The 22,759-nt window shown below is 34.6% G+C and overlaps 1 protein-coding gene across 2 annotated transcripts in view; it reads right to left on the bottom strand.

Annotated features, from left to right (window-relative positions):
* Positions 1-18,209: 18,209 nt before the first annotated feature.
* The window catches only part of LOC149574888 (RNA-binding KH domain-containing protein), a 56,625-nt gene continuing 52,075 nt past the window's right edge, over positions 18,210-22,759 (bottom strand). For both annotated transcript variants that reach the window (XM_089814736.1, XM_089814734.1), the window contains 4 exons: positions 22,269-22,346; positions 22,036-22,095; positions 21,544-21,678; positions 18,210-21,332 (listed from right to left, as the gene is read on the bottom strand). In XM_089814736.1, coding sequence (XP_089670862.1) covers positions 18,576-21,332; positions 21,544-21,678; positions 22,036-22,095; positions 22,269-22,346 — 3,030 coding nt within the window. In that variant the 3' untranslated portion in view covers positions 18,210-18,575. The remainder of the gene's footprint in view (positions 21,333-21,543; positions 21,679-22,035; positions 22,096-22,268; positions 22,347-22,759) is intronic.

Here is a 22,759-nt window from a genome sequence, read left to right as displayed (position 1 = left end):
ATTCAACCTCCTTAATAGAAAACAAGGATTCTAGCAACTTTACCTTACTCAAACTAATCCAAACAAACCACTTTCAAAGTTCTAGGTCCTCATCCTATCAATAAGCTCAAATTGTTGTCCTATTAGGCCTAATTGCCTATTAGATCTCCAATGAAAAATTTTAATTATTTTCTCTCAAATGTTCTAAAGGACCTTCAAATAAATCAGGGATCTTGACCCTAAAACTATTCCCTCATTCAAATCAATTTCTTACTGCAATAACCAAACCTCAAGCTCAATGTTCCTTCATTCACAATATACACAATGATCACCTTCTGCAGTCAATATTTCTTCAAGCAAGTGGTTAGTTTCTTGTGATACATGTTAGAACATGACCATCCTATAAGGAGTAATGAAACAATATTCATAGAATGGCCATGGATTTTGAAAATAGTTCAAAACTACCAAAAATAATGTGAATTTCATATATTTGTCAGCAACAAATGGAGAATGTGTGAAACTTTTAGTACCTTATCTAATGCACAAGCCTATGAGAAGGTTTACTCACATCCCTCCAAACATTCCAGTGACAACTCAATTCAATATGAATGACCATACATTCAAAATAACAACAAAATGTGCCAAAAATAATGATTTTATCACATATTCCAATCACAGTACATACAATCTCTCCTTTTCTTCATACAATATGTCTTTCTTATGCCTTGACTAGACTTAATAAGGTGAATTATAATTTTTTCAACTCATCCCAATCAATTTATATCCATTACAAATTCATTTAGCCCCTTAATGCATTTCCCCTCCTAACTAACTAGTTGTTACTATTTGAAATTTTGAATTTGTAACTTATGCTTAACCAACTTTGATGTCTTTTAACTAATCAAGTTTGTGAATTTATTCCTCCTAGGAATTTTTTGGATTATCAAATACCTTATTGACTCATGTTGACCCCTTGAGCACTATTGACCCTTATTACAATGAGTTAGGTGCTAAGGTCCTTATCAAGACTTTTAGGACTTTTTCCAATTCCATTGCTTCTATCATCACAAAATGTCATGATAGGCCTCAAAATGTCCCAAGTGACTTTGAAAGATGTCTCAATTTCTTCCTTGGTCTCCTTAGTCTTCATGTGTCCATGTGCTTGATTAGGTGCTCTTGCACCAAAGGGCCAATCAAGAGGAAAACCCAACATTTGAAAGTTCATGAATGCTACCCATAGTTGCACCTGCATTCCAAGGATGACTATGTTAGAGTTAATGATGCATTTACCATGTGTATTGTTAAAACCATACAAAAGAGGTTGCACATGACATTGTTGGTTGGAGCGATGAAGTTGGTAGAAGATTATGAAGCCTAGCTTAATCAATTTCCTACCTTTCCATGCATCTAATTTCAAGTGTTTTCTTTGGAGCCATACGAGCTTCTTAGGTACCCAAAAAATAAGCTAGTCTTGTTAGAGATTACTCAGCAACTTATAGTTTATGATAAGATTTAGAAGGGGGAGAACAAATTACGATTGTATTTCCCAATTTCTATAGGAGAAGGAAAAACTAAGATATGCTCATGTCTAAAAGCAACAAAGAGATCATCGGATGAACTTGACTTCCTCCATCTACCACTTTATCTGAGAAGGGAAAAAATTGATCCCTACAACAAGATCAAATCAATAGCAGGATCAAAGTACCAACATAAAGTGCACCTCAAGAATTTTTGGGCAAATGTTATAGATGAGAATGAAATTAGACAGTGTATTCAAGATTGCCTCTAAACATGAACAAAACATGCCACATATTCCAAGTAATGATCCAATGGAAGAAGACCCAAATGTAGTGCAGAAGGGATTCAATCTAGAAAAGGTGGTTCATCCATATGACTAGAAAAGGAAGGAGGTCACAGATCTTAACATATTGCCTAAGCCAGTCTTGGACTTCACAAGGTGGTGGATTGATCATCAGCTCAAAAAACTACTTGTGCCTAGGGATGGCCTCACATATCAGTTAATGAGTAGTCAACCAGTAGGGATAAAGGACAAGGAAAAATATCTAGAGTTAGTGTTGAAGAAGGAGAAACTCCATGGCGAAGTACAAAGCGCAACAAAGGAAAAGAGGAAGCTCAAGAGAGACAGACAAGGAGTAGATCAAACATTCAAGAACCTCAATAGAAGAAGCAAAGAAATGTTCACTCTTCACAGAGTTGCACACCTAGTGTACAAGAGATAAAGAAAATTGAGGAGAGCAAGTGGAAACAAGTAGAATCATATTTGAGTGAGAAGAAAACTTGGCAAGGCTAGTATAGGATTAGTTGAATATAAATGCATATCAAAAATCTACACAGGAAAAAAGTAAAGATCAAGATACGTCTATAGAGGAAAGTCTTGTTGTAATCTTGAAGAAAGAATAATGAAAGTTGAGGCTAATCCAGAAAAGGGAGAAGTTCTTGTAGCAGTGGTAGAGATTCCAATCATGGAGTTTACAACTCCTAAAGTAATAGTGGATAGTCTAGGGGTTGAAGAAGAAATCAACATTCAGACAATCCAAAAGAAAGATCAATTGATGATACTAAGAATATACTTTTTTCTAGAATGGTTAAAACAAAAAAGTCAAAATTATAATTAAAAAAAGAGCTTGACTCAGCAATTGAATTACAACAAATTTTGGATCGAGGAAAAGGGGAAAGCTAAAAGCTTCACTAAGGTTGTAAAGGGAGAGTTTGGATCTAGGATTTTGCAAATTGTCATTCCTATAGTCAATAAGACTAAGGATCAGATAGCTCTAGATGAATACCATATCATATAAATCAATCTTGATCATGCCTCTTGTGAACAAATAAGATAGGACTTTGATGAATCCACTCAAGCTTTGAAAGAAAGGATGAAAAGAATGGAAGAAGCGTAGCAGAAGTGAGAGAGGAAAATCAAGACCTCTTATCAATTCATAAACAACTTGCCTCATCTAGTAAGAGATAAGATAACATAACATAATATAAATCTACTAATGTCCAACTATAGACCACCAATGGTCTAAGGGAATGAGAGCATACAACCAAAGAAGTGGCGGACAATAAGACACCAAATGTTGTCTGGGAAAGAGCAAATGAGAAACAAAAAAACAAAGCAACAAAGGAGCCAACAAGGAGGCAAGAACTAGGGATCCTTTCTCCACTGAAAGAAGTCCAACACTAAACAAGATGGATCTGGGAAAGAAGGAACTTCGGTTCGTTATTGTGAGTTGTTGGAGTGGCATCAATGAAGAGTAAGAGTAGTAGTAGTATAAAACCTGGTTCGGGGTCTCACTGATCTAGAGTGGCCAACCATGGGGATACTGGAGGCACTGGAGGTTCGCTTCACCCCCCACGTCAGAGACAAGGGGTAGAAGAAGGTGGTAATAAGGGCCTTGTCTGAGTCCTTCTAGGGGGTCAAGCACTATAACATGTGGTCTCAAAATAGCATCGCCTCCCTGAGATAGAGCACCAAACACCTCTGGTCCATGTATGTAAAGAAAGCCGCGAGGGAATTACACTCTCTGAAAAGATAATAGAATCTCCCTTTGATCTCATAGTAGGACGGGCAATGAAATATGAAATGGGTCTCAGTCTCAGCCTTAGACAAGGAGCACAAGTGACAGATCTAGTCCTCTCTACCCATATGATGATCAGTTTAGATCTATAACCAGTGGGAGCCAACTCTAAAATATCCAAGGGAGATGTGTAAGGCATGACACCAATGTTGTGATAAGTAGCTAGGTCGTGTAATAATCCCATCAGTGATAACCAAGAAGTGATCTACATAAAAGGTCAGCTTAGGACGTAACCCCCCAACTAGGTTACTCCAGATTGAGGTGATATATTGTCTGTAAATGACTATCCTGACATGCCCATTCAACTCTTGTTGTGATGGGAGGAGATGGGCAGGAGCATCCAATGAAAACTGGAAGGGAGGGAGGTGGTCAATATCAATCTCTATTGAGCTCAACAAAGAGGGTGCCTATGCATGCCAACATCAATCTCTAAGGGAGGGATCTGAGGCAACAATGAAAATAGAGGAGCAATAGGCCAAGTAAACATATCTATGTTGACCATATGTAGAATTTGCAAAGCCACAAAGCCTATGAAGAAACCAAACCAGATCAAAAATGGCACCTAGTCTGAAAGGATGAGCCCCAAATTCTGCCATAATAATGTCATGGGGGGAAAATCTATGGCATCTGATCGAAGAAGTAGAGTCTGAACATGCTCAATGAGGCCCAATCTGAGTCGAGAAGAGATGATTCCCATACCACTGAACCATAAAGCATTGTCAGTCTAACCAAGGAGTCCAGAAGGGACAACGTGGACATCATGTCCTAGAAGTGGTGTCTGAAGCATTGTCTCTTGAGCATAGCAAGGGAGCATGTTCCCTTGTTAACTCTGGGCTAGATGGTCAGCCTCATACTGAAGTGATGTCACGAGAACTTGACACCGAGGTATGTGTAAGAAGAGGCGATCTCAATCTCTTGTCCTTGGAAGTAAAAGTGCAGATTAGAGCTCTTTAGTTGGTTGAATACCATAACTAGAGTCTTACTCAGGTTCATAGTCAGCTGTTGCAAGTCATAGAAGGAACCCAAACTATCTAGGAGCCTCTAAAGACTCTTAGGAGAGGATGCTAAAAGGACTACATCATCAGCATAAAAAAGAATGGAGATCAAAACCTGGTGTAAGTAGCAACTATCACCTAAGAGCGAAGACTCTCTAAGAAAGGTCTCAAGCTCATCAATATAAATGTCAAACAGTGTGGGGAAAAGAGGGTTCGTCATTTGTTCCACCTACGAGTTTTTTAGCTGAAGAAGTAGATGATATTGGCATGATCAAGTTGAGTGCCCAAGGTGCAAGGATTTGGGTGAAAATAAATTAGGATGAAGTATTCAAGCATGCAGAAGAATTGGTGCAAGTTCATAGTAGGGTGTAGGTTGTACTCTCCATGATCTAATGCATGAGAAGATGGACATATTTATTAGGATGAAGTGATCTCTACCTAAGAAGGCATTGATCGACGGTGGAGTTATCAGTGAAGGCATGTCTATGACTTCCTCTTGTGGTGCAGAGTGGTGATCACAACCAAGAAAACATTTGAAAGCTTCAACAAAGAAGTTCATTGGAGAAAAGTAACCGATAACATCAGGCAAGGGGTTTCCAATACAGTCGCATTATTGTTGTCACAAAGATTGGTAGACTATGAAATAACAACAAACAACTTGAAAGGTAAGTTGAACAAGCTCTTTCAACTAAATTTTTTTGAGAGAGATGATTTTGAGAATGTCTATGTCTTCTTGATTAAAATGCACGCCACTCAAGACTTATTACCAAACTGGGAGGAAAGTTTACTAAAAGCTAAAAGGGCAACAACAATTCTAGAGTTCAAGTAGGAATCAGCACCAAAAATTACTCGAAAGAGTAGAAGACAATGTTGGATCGATTTCATGCTTTCAAGCAATGGAGTCAAGGATAGATGCATTTAATGCATAGTGGGTGTGTGTAGTGCTCATGTACTACACCCCACTCTCTTCCTGAGAAAGCATGTGTAGTGAGCATTTATTACCCATTTGAGTAGTAGATTCCATCTTGCATTAATGTAGATTCCATTTTTGTGCTCTACCCTAATTAGGATTGATGTGACATGATTTTGGCCATCATTATTATTGTTTTCATGTGGGCCACCCATTGTAATTTGAGGACCTACATAAAAGCCTCACTTCTCATTTGTTCAGGGGAGGATTTATGATATTGTTGCTATGAGCTAATGAGACAATAAAGTTTTCATTGAAGTTTGGTGAACGTTAATGTTGTGGCTTCAGTCGGATTGAATTGACGTTGAGACAACTCTTCTATGGTTATTGGTCAATTATCAATTACACAAACCCTCTTATGTCTGCTTATATATTTATTATGTATTATTATTATTATATATTGTCTAATTAATGATTGATTAATTTACTACCATAGAGACATGTCTCTTCTATGGATATTTATATAACCTTCAAATATGCATTTGGAACACACAAAAATAATAAAAATAGTGCTTAGTACATTTGTAGATATCCTTTCACTTAACATGGTATTACAGTAGGTTTCAAGTGTGTAAAATAGAAGAAATGCAAAATAATCATGAGGAAGCAGGAAGGCAACAAATTAACATAAGTTGCAGGACCCACCGTGGCAAACTCGCAATTGATCCCTAACAATGACGAAAGGAAGAGTTTAAGTGAGCAGTTTCTAGTGAATGAAAGCCATCAAATATTTTGAACTATTTGATATGGTTGTTGTTGGGGATCAAACTGGCATCTCCATCCATTAATTTTGCCATATAAAAAGAACCGACAATTACTCAAGATGTTGCATAAAATTGTATAAACAAGAGCCCTACGGAGCTATAGTCCCACCTATACGTTATAGTAATTGTTTGAAAAAAGAAAACCAAATCAAAGTGTTTGTCTATAGGTAAAAAGACAAATGATAATTACTAATTGAATATAAGCATTTTTTTCCAATTAATTGTATTATTTTTGAATTGATATTTTTATTCTTAGTTTTCTCTCCTCTTGATGATGGTTCATGGAGTGTGGTTGAAAAAGAACAAAGTACAATTGAATTGATTGAAGCCAATGGGTAATGTAATTGTATCAATCTAGACAACCTTGATTAATAACATCAATAACTAGAACAAGATCAATTTTTGATATGGTTATTTACAATGAAATGATAACAAATTTTAATAAAGTGATAGTTAATGTACTTTGACTAATATAATACCTTTTTTTAGATGCACTAGATGTTCTTATAAGTTTTGGAATTAGAATACCACTCGAGTAAGATTTATTTTTAAAATGAAAAAGTAAGGTACTAGATTTTTACAGTACAAATAAAATAATTTGCTTTATATTTTTTTCTAATATGATTTATTTTTTTAATAATTAAATAGTTAATATTACTTTACAAAATACTTTTAATTGTTTAAAAAAATAAATAAATAAAATAAACCATAAGATAGAAAAATCAAAACTCCTAATTTTAAATTTTGTTATTATATTAAGAATAAAGCAACAATCTTTTATAGACAATATGTGGAATGATGGTGATAATGCACAACACACTAATGATAATAAAAGCTAGAAAAATAGATCCTTTTTCAACAAAGCATAGGAGTTAATCTTCTATCCACACAATTAATGGAAGACATTGGTCCTCAAAATAAAGAGAATGGTGAAACTCAAGTTGTATACAATGATACAAAAGATTCAATTGTTATGTGTCATTTCTACACAAGAGCATGCTCCAGGCATCTTGTTTCCCTATCGCACAGTGAAAGATATGCAAAGGAAAATACCAATTGGTGGTCATCTCCATATCACAGAGATAGAATTGCTATTGTCTTTAGTAACTTTAATGAGGCACAAGCTTCATATGATGACAAAATAGACATGTCATCCTCCACATGAGTGCTCCTATAGTGAATGTTTTTGATAGGCGTGAATGTGGAGGTCTTAAGGCATACAACCACTAGAAGATTACAAGTTCTATGCAAATAATTTATTACACTATCGCAAACCGTTGCAGGCTATGCAACTATTTTTTGTCTGTAGATAATGAATGGATAAAATTAGGAAATCCAACAACTACAAATTGCTCACAATGATAGAAGGAGCACCATTTTTGTGAAATAAATCAAATATTCTAGTATAACATATTCAATAGATTGATAACCAAATATTAGCAAAAATCAACTTCTTTGCTATAGCCACTACTATATATTTAATCACCTCAAATATTTTAACTCAAACTTCAACTTAAGCTTTAATCACCTCAAATATTTAATCAACTCAAATATATATATATATATATAAGAAAAATATAAGAACAATGACTTCAGTTGTTTCATATTACACATCATACTAATTACGCATAAGAGCTTGTAATGCTTCTTTAAGATCTTTATCACTACCAAAATTTTCCTAGAATACATTGACACAAAATGTATTAGATAGAGCGCCATACTTACTCAAGAATGTTGGTGTGTAAATTAATTTTTTCAAATAGGAGATGGCTTTACATTAGATGCCACAAACTTCAAAGTCAACTAAGAGGACAACCTTGATTGATATATTATGAGAGTGAAAGCTTGGGTAGTTAAGACTGTGATACTTGCACCAATAGTAAGATGTTGATAGTAATAAAAGTTTTCTAGACTTCATGATTTAAAACTAGTTTGAAACAATTGTATTTGCAAAATAAGTACTTCAACCTGAAAGTTTAAGAATTATACTAGATAAATTCATGGCGAGATGGTTTTTATTACACATGCATTTGATAGAGGACTTGCAAAAGCTCTAAGTCGTAATCCTTTATATAGTGGACATTGGCAAAATTTGGCTTGAATCATGGCTATATTGAACATACAACATGAATAAGAATTCTCACCAGCCATCTGAGAGACTCACGAATAACAAAAGGCTCCCATTAATAGTATGCTTGGTATAGTTCTTGTCAAACAGAGCACGATGGAATTTATCAATTTTACAACACTGTTATGTCTGTTGCAATGGTAATTGAACATCATATTATAGTATATGTTGCCCATCAACGAGGATTGACAATTTCATGACAACCTCCCAATAATATTTTTAGATTGATATTTTAAAATCCAGTATCTTTTTTTTTTGGCAGAAGATAAACTATCGTTGTACTTGTTACAAAAACATTTCATAGCCAGACATGAAATAATTTAGTCATACGTCATTCATAAAAAAGAAATCTCTGATAATCCTTTTCCTTAAAAATTAAAAAATTGAAATCAAAAGTGAAAACTCTTTTAATAGTGAATCTTATGGTTAATAACACAAATTATGGAGTGATACATAATTCATAAAATAGGAAATCTCTCATAATCATTTTTATTAAAAATAGAGAAATTGAAATTATAAGTGAAAACCATTTTTATTGCCAATCTTATGGTTAATAAGAGAAAACGATGAGTATCCATCTTTGATAGTTTTAGGAGATATCTAAACTAGATAAGAAGTTGTTTTGTTGTTGTTGGCCCTCTACTCTTCAGATATTTTAGCTATGTAGAAAGGTACTTAATGAACACTTATGTAATGTACAAATTGATTTGATATAATGTCAAAATGAGAAGACATCCCTTGATTTATATTATGATATCTCTTATTCAGTAGAAAATAATCTCCCTATAAAATCATTATCTCTATTATCCAACAATTCTAGAAATTTAACTTACTGTATATGAAGTAAATAAAGTAGGATGAAAGTATTTGGTGAAACTTTTCGTTTGTTGATACAACAAATTCAGTCCACTTTTTCCTAGATTTAAAGCATGATCTACAGTATAAAATTTGTTAACCATAGCATTGATCAGATGCATAATTAAAATAAACTCTATTTTGTGTTGAAATCTAAGGATAGAACCCCAATTTTAGTTAAAATTTAAAGAGGAAGCCCTAAATTTTGTTGCATATTCAACTTGAAACAACTGACCTTCCAGCAAAAATTTATTAACTGCTCTATCATGCTCGCTCTTGAAATCCCCATATTGATTGATCAACAAATAAAGAAATAGTGATAGATCAATATAGGGCAAGCTTACATACATCTTTGAAGCACTTAACTATCGTAGCATAAAATAATAACAACAAAGACTATTTTCAGCACTTGTTTGCAGGAAACAATGTCATCAATCCATGACATGCACCCAATGCCAACACCTGGAAGGAAATAGGGCTACGTGTGTAAGGAAATAACCCTACACGTGGACTTGAAAGAGGCCATGTCTTAAATTCTCCATTTTTTTGGCCAAAAAATAAAAAAAGACTACCAGGAAAAAAACAATACAACCAATCAAAAAATCAAAAATAAAAAGAAAAAAATTTGTTTAATGATAGATTTTCAAGAGACTATATGTTAAAACAGAAAATATGGAACTATGCACAACTATCAAAATGCAGAGTAATTATGAAAGAATATGTGAAAACTATAGTTTCCGCCTATAAATAGATGGGACTAACAATCATTGGTGTCTCTAGGAGGGATGAGATTGAGGGGACGTAAGACTACATTATCATGAAGATTGGCAAGATAGTATAAAATGAACCCAGATATAATATGGAGAAACATTTTGTAAGTATTATTAATAATTAGCAAACTCATCGTGTTGGCCAAGTATAATACTATATGATCATTATACATGTGTTTTCAAGACTAATTGCATCAGCAACCAAAAGGGTGTAATAGATAGTAAACAAGAGATGCAAAGCATCGTAATTCCTACCATATGTGTCATGGTTATAGTATTATAGAGTGTGGCAATAAAGGGTGGAGATGGAGGAATAAACTTTTTAATTTGAAGGAATGCAAAATGTATTAGAACAACATTCTTTATATCCTTTGATCTTTTAGAGGTTGAGCCATCTTTAAACCGTATTAAAATTAATTGTAATTGTACATAGAACTTAAGAACTAAAGATAGTGGAGAAACACAGACAATTACATTTTGCATTAATCTTTGTAGTTGAATGCAAGTAGATAAGTTATAGCTCTTACCAAGTTCAAAATTACTTCTGTGTGTCATTAGAATTTTAACATCAATACCTTTACAAAAAAAAATTACAAGCAACTCTAAATTGGAAATGCAATAATAAAGTTGTTATAAACGTCTTGTAATGTGTTGTGAACAAATGGATCATTGAGATCTTGTGCAAGGTTAAACAATACCAACCAAAATTGTAACAAAAGCATAAGCATGTTATAACTAAATTCTAGATATAGAAAATATATACACAATTTAAATTGCTTATTCTTTGTGTCTTGGAGTCTGCAGTACAATAAATTATATTTTATTTTTAGCATATTTGCAACGTAAGAAATCAGAAACCAATTGTTTACCCTAAAAGAAAGAATTATATGATTAGAAAACTAGAGAAATTGAAAATTACCAAACAAAAATAATTTTTTTACAAATATTTAACATCAAATAATTCTTTATTTAAAAAAAAAAACTACAATCAATTGTCATCTTCATACACTATTAAATATTTAATCAACAAATCGACACCCAAAAATGATATAAGACATTTTAAATTTTAAATACATAAACAATAAACATAATTAACGTACAATAACTACCATTTTAAAATTCTTTGTAATATTATTTAGTTTTTAGTTTATAAAATTCTTTGTTACATTATTTAGTTTTTATTACTTTTAATTATTTTTAAAAATAATGCTTTAAGGACAAAATGAATCAAAATTTTATGAGTTAGTACATTCTATTATTATTATTAATTTGACTAATGGTAAGGTAAAGTGTCGTGTGACATATCTTTTATAATAATTATATTAATTGCACAATTAATACAAAATAGTTAGAATTTAATTCTCAAATAATAAAGTAAATGTAGTGTCACATCATCTTTTATGATATTTTCAATCATATTAATTTCACAATTAATGCTAAAAGTTAGACTTGAAATTTTTCTTTTTTTTTTGTTTCAAAAATTTATTTTCTCCTTATTATTATTAGTGAGAGTCAATAAGATTTTAGTTAAACAGCTTTTTTCTATTTCAAAAAGTAATAAAAATGTTCAAACTTCATAAAAAAACTTGAAACCTAAAAAATATTTGATTCTTATTGGTTAAACTAATATATTTTATAGATTTCATATTCCTGCAGAAAAAGAATTGTATTGCATGTCATGTGCACTCCATTTCCCCTAGTTGTAGCCTCCAAAAACCTGAAACGGCATGCCACTTGGTGGTGATTCATATTTTCCACTGAAATAGATGAACAAGTGTATTTAAACATATGGACAACATTACGGTTCCTATGCAGGGTATGAGTTTGAATCACGCGGATGATGTGCAAATTGTCATCGACATCGAGGAGGAACAAGTTTTACCAATGAGGGAAGGAATGATCAATCAATGAAATTTTATTTACACATAACCAATCACCACAAGGCCAGTTACAATCGAAATCTATTTTCGAGTTTCTAAAGGTGGATACCAAGCATAGCAATGGTTTGAAGAAAAAAATCACAACCGTAGTTAGCATAGTGGGAGGAAATGGAGTCGCCAGACTTTAAAGTGTTATGGATTTAATATTCTATGTCTTATTGCTTAGTATTAGTTCCTGCCAAAGTAGGAATACTTATACATTCATGCCAATGCAAATATGACATTAACACTAACCAATCAATTTAAAGAATTTAAAAGATTATATGAGATTTCAAATGTTTGTCTTTTTTATAATTTTTTATTATTTATAAATCACATTTTTCATCTATTCTATTGTTTCATACTATTTTTGGTGGGGGAGAAAATTAATTTCCTTCAACAAAAAATACAAATATTTTCTAACAACTTCATCTTGCATTAATGAATGTATTAATTACAACTTTATGTTTTACACATTTGTGACAAATTGATAAAATTTTATTTTTTCAATCATTTTATCTTCCACCTCACACAACATGTCTAATCAATATTAATTATCACAATCTATTAAATATTTTTAATTTCTTATTTTAAATATATTTATTATTAGTTTTACATTGATGTTTATTTTTTACTATTTGATATAACTTGTTCTTAAAATTCCATGCAATGCATAAGTTCAAATTATACTTCTATATATATAACACACTAATAAATATGTCTTCTTAATATAATTTCAATATCTTATATCTTTGTATTTGAATTTCTTATTTTTTTAAAACTTGACTTTTTAAATAAAAGTAGTTAAATTATTACCATTATTTTACTTTTATAAAAATAAATTAAACAATATTATTATTTTTCTTATAAAAATATGAGTTTTAATATAAAAAATAAATTCTTATATTTGTTTTATTAAGAAAAATAATTATATTTAATTCTCTCTCACACACACAACTTATGTTGGTATCACTCTATCTTACTATTTTATCTCTCTTCCTCTTCCTCTTCCTCCTCTATATTATCTATCCTTTTTTTTCCTCTGCATATATGTTTATGTTGTTATTGTTGTATACTACTATTTATCTCTATCCTAGTTTTTGTCCAGTGGTAATGATTAAAAATATGAGACATTCTATCAAATCACAAGTGCATTTCTAGCACGAGAACTTAACAACAAAATATGAGCCCTCCTATCAAATTACAAGCGCATTTTTAGGACGAGAATTCAATAGCAAAATATGAGCAATCCTATCATATCACAAGTGCATTTCTAGGCAAAAATTAATGCATTCACAATGTTAATTTAGATTCTCACTCATGTACACCTCTACAACCATTATGCATTAGGAAGGAACTATGACGCATTGCGTCTCTTGTTTTAATTTGTTTTGCTTTATATCTTAATTCCTAGTGTAAAATTAACATAGGAAACCTTCATCTATACCAGAAGAAAAACAATTGTATGCTGGTTCACTTTGCATCAACGTTAAATCAAACTTACAAGAATTCTGAACTGAAATTTCAGATTCAAACATTTCATTGCATGCTCATATTTTTTTCAATTGAAACTTATTCAAATAATTGTCATTCAGAGCATACATGAACATTCCAATTCTTTCTCAAAGGTACAATATGTTTCAATATTGAAATTGCAATACAAATTCATGCAACCAGCTTCAATGATTGGCATAAATAAATCTGAATGTGAACTTTCCAAAATGTGAGTGCTGAAGCGTTCTTCATAATCAGCAGTGACTACATGTTTGTCAACACAAAGCCAAATTTCTAATCCTTTCATTGCACCAATATTCTCAGATTTATCATCTTCAACTATTCTCGTACCATGAAAGCAATTAGAATAAACAAAAAGAACAAACATGCCCTACAAGCATATCATTCAACTATCCATGTCTGTATCTCTGACTTCAACATCTGAAGGCTCATTTGGATCAGTGGTATCTTCCATGGAAACTTTCATTGATTGCGATCAACATTATGATTATGTACATTTGAATCAACAAATAATGAAAAAGGCCCCATCAAACATTCTCGTATCATCTTGATACAGGATGAATGGTTCTATATAAACATAAATCAAATTATTTGGAGCAGCAAAGTGACAATCAACAAAATTGTCTTCACGAGTGAAAATAGGACACACAAACTAAGCGTCATCCCATTGATCATTGAACCATTGCTCACTGTCATCATCATAGGTTGTAATTGTTTCTAAATATGTTTCGTACAAGCCACTTTGAACACCAGGGCAGCAAGTACCACTGTGTGCATCACTTCGCGAAGTTGCACAAGCAAAATCATAGACTGATTCCAATCCATATTTTATGGGCCCTATTTATCTTTCATTGCCTTGTGCCATCAATCTGAAATCAAGGGTGGGCGCAACTGAAGTTGGGCAATATATTTTATTTTTGTACCTTGGTCATGTCTTTTGTGTTGACAAATTAGTGTAGGTGTTACAGAGACTCATGCAAAGTTTAATTAATCAAGAGACAATCCAAGTCATTCTTATAGCCACATATAAATCTAGGCAAGTGTAATTAAAAGAGTAATCATATTCTATTAGCAGTAAATTATGAATAGAGCTTGGACTGATCTACTGGCATTGACAAAATAGCTAAGAAGTTTTTCGTACTTGATTATGATGCAAAATTGTCCGAGTGAGAACTTCACATTGTGAGAGTAGAATGAAAAATAATGTTTCATTCCCACTTGAACCATCTTTAGAGGGGAGATGTTCCATTTATGTGCAGATAAGTATTTCTTATCTTTAAGTATTACATTTATCTTCTCATTATATTCTCTCATTTAATTGTATTTCTATATATACTCTAAAGAGCCATTTGCCTTAATATCTTCCTTTTCTCTAGCAATGTTCTTGTAGAAAAGGAGGAGGGAGTTGACCATGTCAACATGGATTCTCCAGTGATCAAAATACTTATTGAACTAGGGAAGCATGACAGCACTTGTTGTCAGGAGATTAGAAGGATGATATTAGATTCAGACGGAGTTTGATACTTTATCAGAGACAACCTTGTATGAGGAGGTTAGAAGGTTGATATCAATTTCAAAGGGAATCTGACATTCCATTAGAAGCAACCTTGATTAGAAAAAGTCAATAGATTGAAGAGAAGCTTAAGGAGCAATTCCTCGTAATACATTCTTCGTGAGAGGGAAGCTTGATGTGAAAGCATTGTTCCACCCTATAGGAGCAGCTATGGTGGATCCACCCTCTAACTGGTTTATGGTGGATATCATGAGAGTTACTATTTTGCATGTGGATTATGTCATGAAAGGTGATATTATTTCATTGATGTATTTGTGAGGTCACTATTTTAAGGTAACGATCTTAACAATGGGTTGACCTGTTATCATGATTGACTCTACAATTGTTGTCCTAGAATGTCAGATATCATGATAATGAATGTATCATGATAACCTAGATTGAGTTGTCCCGAAGCGTCGAAGATCATGATACTTGTCATGATGGAGATCGCGACATTTTGACTACTTGTTATCTGATAGACTGCATTCAATTGTTGTCTCTAAGTGTCGGACATCATATTACCCATATCTTTCAAAAATATAATGTGTTATTTTTGTAGGCATCACCAAAAGAATACGAGTATGATGAATATCATTGATACTTCTTGTTGAATCTTATTTCAGATGATACTAAAAGTTAACATCTAAGTTGATGGATATATGTTGATATCCTTAAATATGTCATTCTAAGAATATCATATTGAGATTATATCTCTCTATATACTTTTAGAGTATAATGTGAATCCTCCCTAGATAAGAGGGAGTGTTAATGTTGTAGCTTCAGTCGGATTGAATTGACATAGAGACAATTCTTCTATGGTTATTGGTCAATCATCAATTAGACAAACCCTCATATATATATATATATATATATATATATAACTTAATTAATGATTGATTAATTTATTACCATAGAGACATGTCTCTTCAATGGATTTTTATATAACCTTCAAATTTACATTTGGAACTTTATATATTTAAGTGCTTGTTTTTCTTAATTCCCTAATTTAAATTAAGATGGCTTAGATAAGATATTGTGATTGCATGATGGTGTTTTTGATGGACTCCTTTAGTTCATTCTTAAGTTTCAGTGATTCTAAATCATTGTGCAAAGTTGGCATGAACCCCTTTCATGCATATGTTTTACTTCTATTGTTCATATACACTATACATGAGACCCTTTGTAATCATCAGCAAATCACACCAACCACCGAGCTTATCCATGGTTACAATCCGACATTGAAGGAACCTTAGAGTCATCATATGAACTTATTAAATCTACGCATACACAAACACTTTGTTCAAGAGAGGATAAGATACCTCGGTATTTTGTTCTACTATTTGGTAGGTCATAAAACACAACAAAGTGACCCAAGCCAATCCAGCAAAGTGACCCAAGCCATGACCAAAAAAATGAGGAAAGCAAGAACAAAAACACCTTTATCCCACTAGAGCTACAAAAACTTGTAAAGGAATGGAGCTTTTCCTTCCATCCTTTGCAAAATACTTGTGACACCAACAAACTGCAAGGAAATCCAGAACAGAAATAGGAATATCACCTTGTACATGGTGACTTCTGCATAATCAACCCTACCTGAGATTCCTCATTTTATTTCCTCTTTTCTCTTTATTTTTATTCCTTCCATATTACAAAACACTCATCAGACAAAAGAACTACACTTGTAGGAGGAAACTCACTGTATTCTAGGCGTATATTTCAAAACTGCATCTGTCAAAAGAAATTCATTGTTCATTAGAGAAGCCACAGATATTTTGAAATAAATTAAGGCAACAAATACAAAGATTAACTAACTCAAGACGATTCACATACACAATGGGAAAGCCGTAGCTTCATGACTAACACTTGGATTGCCAAACCCATCATATTCTCCTAACATTTTAGCATCTTATATTGCTTTATCTACCGTAATGAAGGAGATATAAACCCTATTTCTGGCTAACTCAATATGTATGTTTAACACAGATTAGTTATTAAATAGAATTTCAACAAAATCTTGTTGAGTCGGTGTTTTGGATACATGTTGGTTTATTAGGATTATGCATGTATGGCAGTTTACTTCAGAGTTCTGTGCTTACAGCAGATATTTTTGAGTTCCAATAAAATTCTAACGCCAGGATCATTTCAGACAGCATTCACTCTTCTGTGTTTTGTATTCTGGGCAGTTTCAAGTCACAATCAAAATGAAACAATTTTATAGTTCCAAATAAAAAACAACAAACATGATTATCCACTACAAACAATTGATAGCCATTGTAAGGTTGCAACATTTTATTATGATGTTAAAAGAGTTTAAATTGAAGTAATTGTGCAGAGAAAAAACATAACTAGTTAAAGACATGTTAAGACTTGAGAGCAATAATGGCACTCAACCTTCTCAGCTTGCACTATCGAATATAGTCTGTGGCTGAAGAAAAGGTGGATATACTATGTCATATCAGGCACCATGGTCTCTCTGTAACATAAGAAATCAGCATACAGATCCCTGTGGTTTTCTTCCAGAACTCAAGTTCCTGGCTGGCCAAATTTCCTGGCCTTCAACAAATGCGAGTTGCAATAAAGAGAAACAATGAGGTTATCAATAAAAATGAATTTTGCAAACATTAAGAAAACATTGCTTCCTGTTCAAACTCATCCTAGAATTTCACAAAGTTTTGAGTGGTCTAGCTTACCCATTTAAATCAAGTATGCTAAGTTTCAATAATGACACTGTAACGAGGGGCTCAAAAGTAGTAAACAAATATGTAATTACTAAATCATCTACCAGGATGCATTGCTCAAAAATACAACTAAGGACATTTACTATTTTAGTGAGAAGTACGCCCTTGCATTTTAACACGGTTGCATTTATTGATCAAATAAATGCAACTGAGTAGATGTTGGTTTAGATATTAAAAATCCAAAATTCATGGTGTGTGTTTAGCAAGTAAATATAAATTATTCAAATTAAGTTTAAATATACCAATTAAATAAGCTTGAGAGCTACTTCACAGTTCCTTGAAATTTTATATACAGATTCAGTTTATTAATGCTGGGCAGGCAAAAATATCCCCTAGCTTATAATTTCAGTAGATGGCACCTATCAAAGTCAAAAATAGGATTCAAGGATGAAACCAAAGAAGCATTGTACAAAAAAAATGCAGACAAATGGAATCAAAGGATATGTTTAGCATTGAAAAACATTTGTCCTGAAGTTTATGGTATCAATTTATGAGAAATATTGTTATATAAAAACTATTTCCTGTATTCAGTCAACGAGCCCTCAACTTCCACACAATATGTAACAACCAGGTATAATGAATTTCCTCTCATCAAAAAATTTAGGAAATCAAATAAGGTGCACCAGAAACAACAGCAATTACTCACATCTGATGCTCAGATCTTCGCAATCACACTCTGGTCAAAGAAGTCCTGAGATTATAGGGATTGCTTAATGCTGTTCCCAGGACAACCCTGCATAGCTGCATCTTTACACAGATTCTAGCAAACCAAATTTTCTTTCCTGATAGCAGAACTACCTAACACCGACTGACTCCATTAAATTTTCATATTCTGCATCTGTCTCTTGCTTGTCCTGTGCTTCAACTGTGCTCATCATCTGATCATTTTGTGGAGGTAATTGTTCAGCAGGTATTGATGTAGGAGAGAATGGGTCATAACTTTGACTGCTTCCAACTCCCCTTGTTGCGGGTAATGTCTTGCCACCCTGTCCTCCATATCCAAAGTCATGCATTTGACCAGGAACAACTGACCTTACTTGAGGGCTGGATGGAGGTTGTACCTGTGGACTGTTCATATGATTGTGTTTAACATTATTTGCCAGCACCGTTGATATATTAGGAAACACTGCACTTGCGGGGCTGCTCTGTTGTTGTCCAAAAGCAGATCCTCCAAACTGGTTGGGAACATTGCGAGGGAGTGCAGCTAAAGGAGCCACAGGTGGTGGGGCACCAGATGGTCGAAGAGAAATGTTAGATGTGGATAGGTTTTGGAAAGCCTTTGATGCATGAGCTCCTTGGTGATGAAAGTCGGGAGCACTATGCCCTGAAGGAAAAGGAAGGAAGCCATCAGGGCCAGAATGTGGTCTTGGATGTGGTGGAAGGGGAGGGTTGGTGTGTGTTGCTGGTGAACCAAATGATGGAATAGCTGCTGAAGACATTAACCCAGGAGGTCTTGCAGGCATCTGCTGTGATGCATTTAAGAAGCCAGGCTTTGGTGGTGAAATGCCAGCTGTTTGGGAGACAGAGACTTTGGATGGTACTGAAAAAGTGGCCTGCAATGAGTTACCAGGTGGTAGAGAAGGAACAGAAACTGCAGGCCTAAATGAAGGTGCTTGGGGAGGAAGGGGAGGCATTGGTGGCATTGGTGGAGTACGAGGTGTAGACGGGGTTGGAGGAAGTGGTGCACTTACTCTAATTTGACCAGAATGAGGAAGGCTTGGAAGAGCTGGTTGAAATACAGGTCTTGTAGTGGGCACTTGAATTTTTGGGCGCACATCAGCAAGTGAAGGCTGAGAAGGTGAAGGCCAAGGAGTTGGAGGTGGTGAAGGCGCCTGGGATCTAAGAGGTTGAAATGTGAAATCTCCTGAACGCAAATGTTGAGGTTGCCAGGTGTTGGAAGAACCTGATGATGGCACACTTGTACCTTGAGAGCTTATAGATGCTATACCAGCAGACACTGGTGTTGGAACAATAGGCCTGTTAATAGCAGTAGACTGCATTGGAGCCACAGTGCTATGCATCATTCCAGATGCAATAGATGATGATATTGGTGTTGATGCAGTTGATATAACCGGCATTGCAACTGAAGTTAACCCTGCTGAAAAGCCTTGTGACAAAAAAGCCATTGTCGGCGGTTGGGTATGATGTATACTACCCATAGGAGGTACATTAGATGGAACAACAGGAGGAACTGCAACAGCTGCTGATTGAGTTTGTGGCACAGACAATCTAATGGACTGTACTGGAGAAGCATGCAAGGGTGCTGAGGCAACATGCACTGGCCGTGGTGTTGGTGCAGGCAATCCAGCAGATGGTAAGACAGCAGAGGTGCCTACATGTGGGACTGTCATTTGTGCTCTTTGTGGTGCTGCTGGTGGCAACCTAGGAGATGGAACTGCAGAATGTACCGCCTGGGGTGCTGTTGGAGGTGGTCCAGGAGATGGCAAGACAGGAGATGGAAATGCAGAATTTACCACCCGGGGGGCTGCTGGTGGCAATCCAGGAGATGGTAATACAGGAGACGCAACTACAGATACAGCTGAAGCATGTGACCCCTGAGGTGCACTAGGTGACAATCCAGAAGATGATAACATAGGAGATATAGCCAATGGTGGTGTCACAGCAGGAGTTCCTCGAGATGTCGCTGAAGATAATCCCTGCATACTCACTTGTCCACTGGAACCTGCATGACTTGCTAAACTGGGTGGTTGTGAATGCTTCATTTGTTGTTGTTGGAGCCCGTAAGATTGTGAAATAGGAACATGAGATGGCACTACATGAGGTGTTACAGAGGAAAATGGCGGAACAGGCAGTGGTACAGATGCAGGCTTTCCTCCATGACTTACATAAGGACCATATACGCCTCCAGCCATTGTGTTTGAAGATTGAGGTATTGGAGATGCATTCGCTCCAGCACGATGTCCAGCCTGGGAAGATTGAGATTGCAAATGTGGATTCATTACTGCCGAATGGTTTTGTGATGCCATATCCACATAAGGACGCTGTTGAACAGGGAATGGCGGTCGAGGCCTGTGAACTGGAGCAAACACAGTGTTCCTTAGATTTGAAGGCGTTGCATGTGGAGTAAAACCTGGTGGAGGTGGTCTTCCTCTAAAGACTGGGAATGGAGGGAATGAATTAAAAGTTGGTTGCGGCATTCGAGGAATGAACATATTTGCATTATTCATACCATAACTAGCAGCATTAGGTGCAACAGATGGGCCAGAATGGGATTGCATTGCATTGTTGTTTGCACCCATTGGCTGCCAATGCCCTGGATGTGGCCAAAACTGACCACGTGGAGCTTCTGTGATGGATGTAGGTGGTTGCCATGCAACATTACCAGCAGCTCCTGTGGCAGATGATGGCCATGTAAGATGCATTGGTTGTTGCCCAGCAAGAGGAATTGGTGTCGGTTGCACATAATTTTGGGCCAAATCGGCATTTAGCATAGAATGGCTTGTGTTTGCCACTTGTACACCTTGTTTGTGAATGTTTGAACCATCTGTCAATGATGATACAGCGTCTGGCCCAGCTGGTGGAATATTTCCCTGCACAGATAATTGAGCATTTATTCGACCAGTGAAAAACAAAGTATTTGCAACACCAAAAGGAACATTAACAAAAACATTAAGTATATTCGATGTGGCCCCACAACATATTTGACAAATACACCAGAACACGCAGATGGGATCCAATCCCGCCCAAGGATACGTCAATTTGTACTCTCTCTACCCATATTAGGTTTAAAATTAGACTTACATCGACTGGAGTCATAAGCAATTCAAGCAGTGATACAGCAGCATCGACTTTCTCATAAGTATCTGCTGAAATATGCACATGCAAGTCTTCCTTTGTGCTCCCAACTTCCTTTCCATCAAAATCAGCGCTTTCTATCTGTAAGAACAAAATAAATTCTCCATGCTTGAAATGGCATCATCAAGCCTATATTACAGCTAAAATTTGATGCCTTTTCTATCTATCTACCAATTCCAAGCTCAATATTATTTACTTAGTGACATCATGAAATAAAACATCAATATCAATCAAATTATCTGAACATTATTATCAATTAACGTGCGACCCATTTCATTTATTTAATGAACAAATAGGTTAAAGCAGCAAAAACAAAGTCAAGTCAATGGCGATACTTCGATGTGCTGAAGTATGCAATTAGTGCTTAAATTTGATAAATTATTTTGATAGTAATCAAAATAGCGTCATGTAAATAAGTTTTGATTTGACTGAACATACCACCACTCCTTCCTCAGCATCCCTTGCTCCACTCTTGATTGTAATCTTTGTTCCTGTTTCCTGATAGCAAGCATTATTTAATATATAATAAGAGCATTTGAACAAAAATAGATGCATTGCCTTATAAGATGTTTTCAAATGTCACTTATCCATTAATTCAGATACAATTATGCACAAACAAATATAAACATAAGAACCATGTGCTTTATGAAAAATATAAAAACAGCACTTACTTCTTCTAGCCTTTTCTTGGTATTGCCTTGGGGGCCTAAAATCAAGCCAACAAAATTTTGTCCAAAAGCCTCCTTCACCTGATGAGTTTATGGTCCACCAAAATCAGAATACCATAGAGAATAACCATAAAACAGTATCAACCAAAGTCTAGTAGCTTCTCACGCCAAATCTTACGTATTTAGCATTTTTATTATACAATATAGCAAACCCAATGCACCTGTTTCAAACAATACCAAATACAACTATTGAAGAATTATTAATTTCAACAACAAAACAATTTCATACACATTTCCTCGTGCCATGTTATAATGAATCTAGTCTAAACAGAAAAGTGGTTCCGTGTAAAAAGGGGTACTTGAGATACTAGAAAATTGCAATCAGCTAACTCATTGCTCATGACTACTTCAACAGAAACAACTTATAATGATCTCAAGATGATCAGTTTATGCCAAGGAAAAGCTCTTAGTTTTTCATGTTTTTGCAAATTAAG

This window comes from Cupressus sempervirens, chromosome 2 (assembly GCF_028749045.1).
Source record: "Cupressus sempervirens isolate cs-2001-9-10 chromosome 2, ASM2874904v1, whole genome shotgun sequence".
NCBI lineage: Eukaryota > Viridiplantae > Streptophyta > Pinopsida > Cupressales > Cupressaceae > Cupressus > Cupressus sempervirens.
The sequence above is the reverse complement of the archived record's forward strand: the minus strand, read 5'-3'. Positions and strand labels throughout refer to the sequence as shown.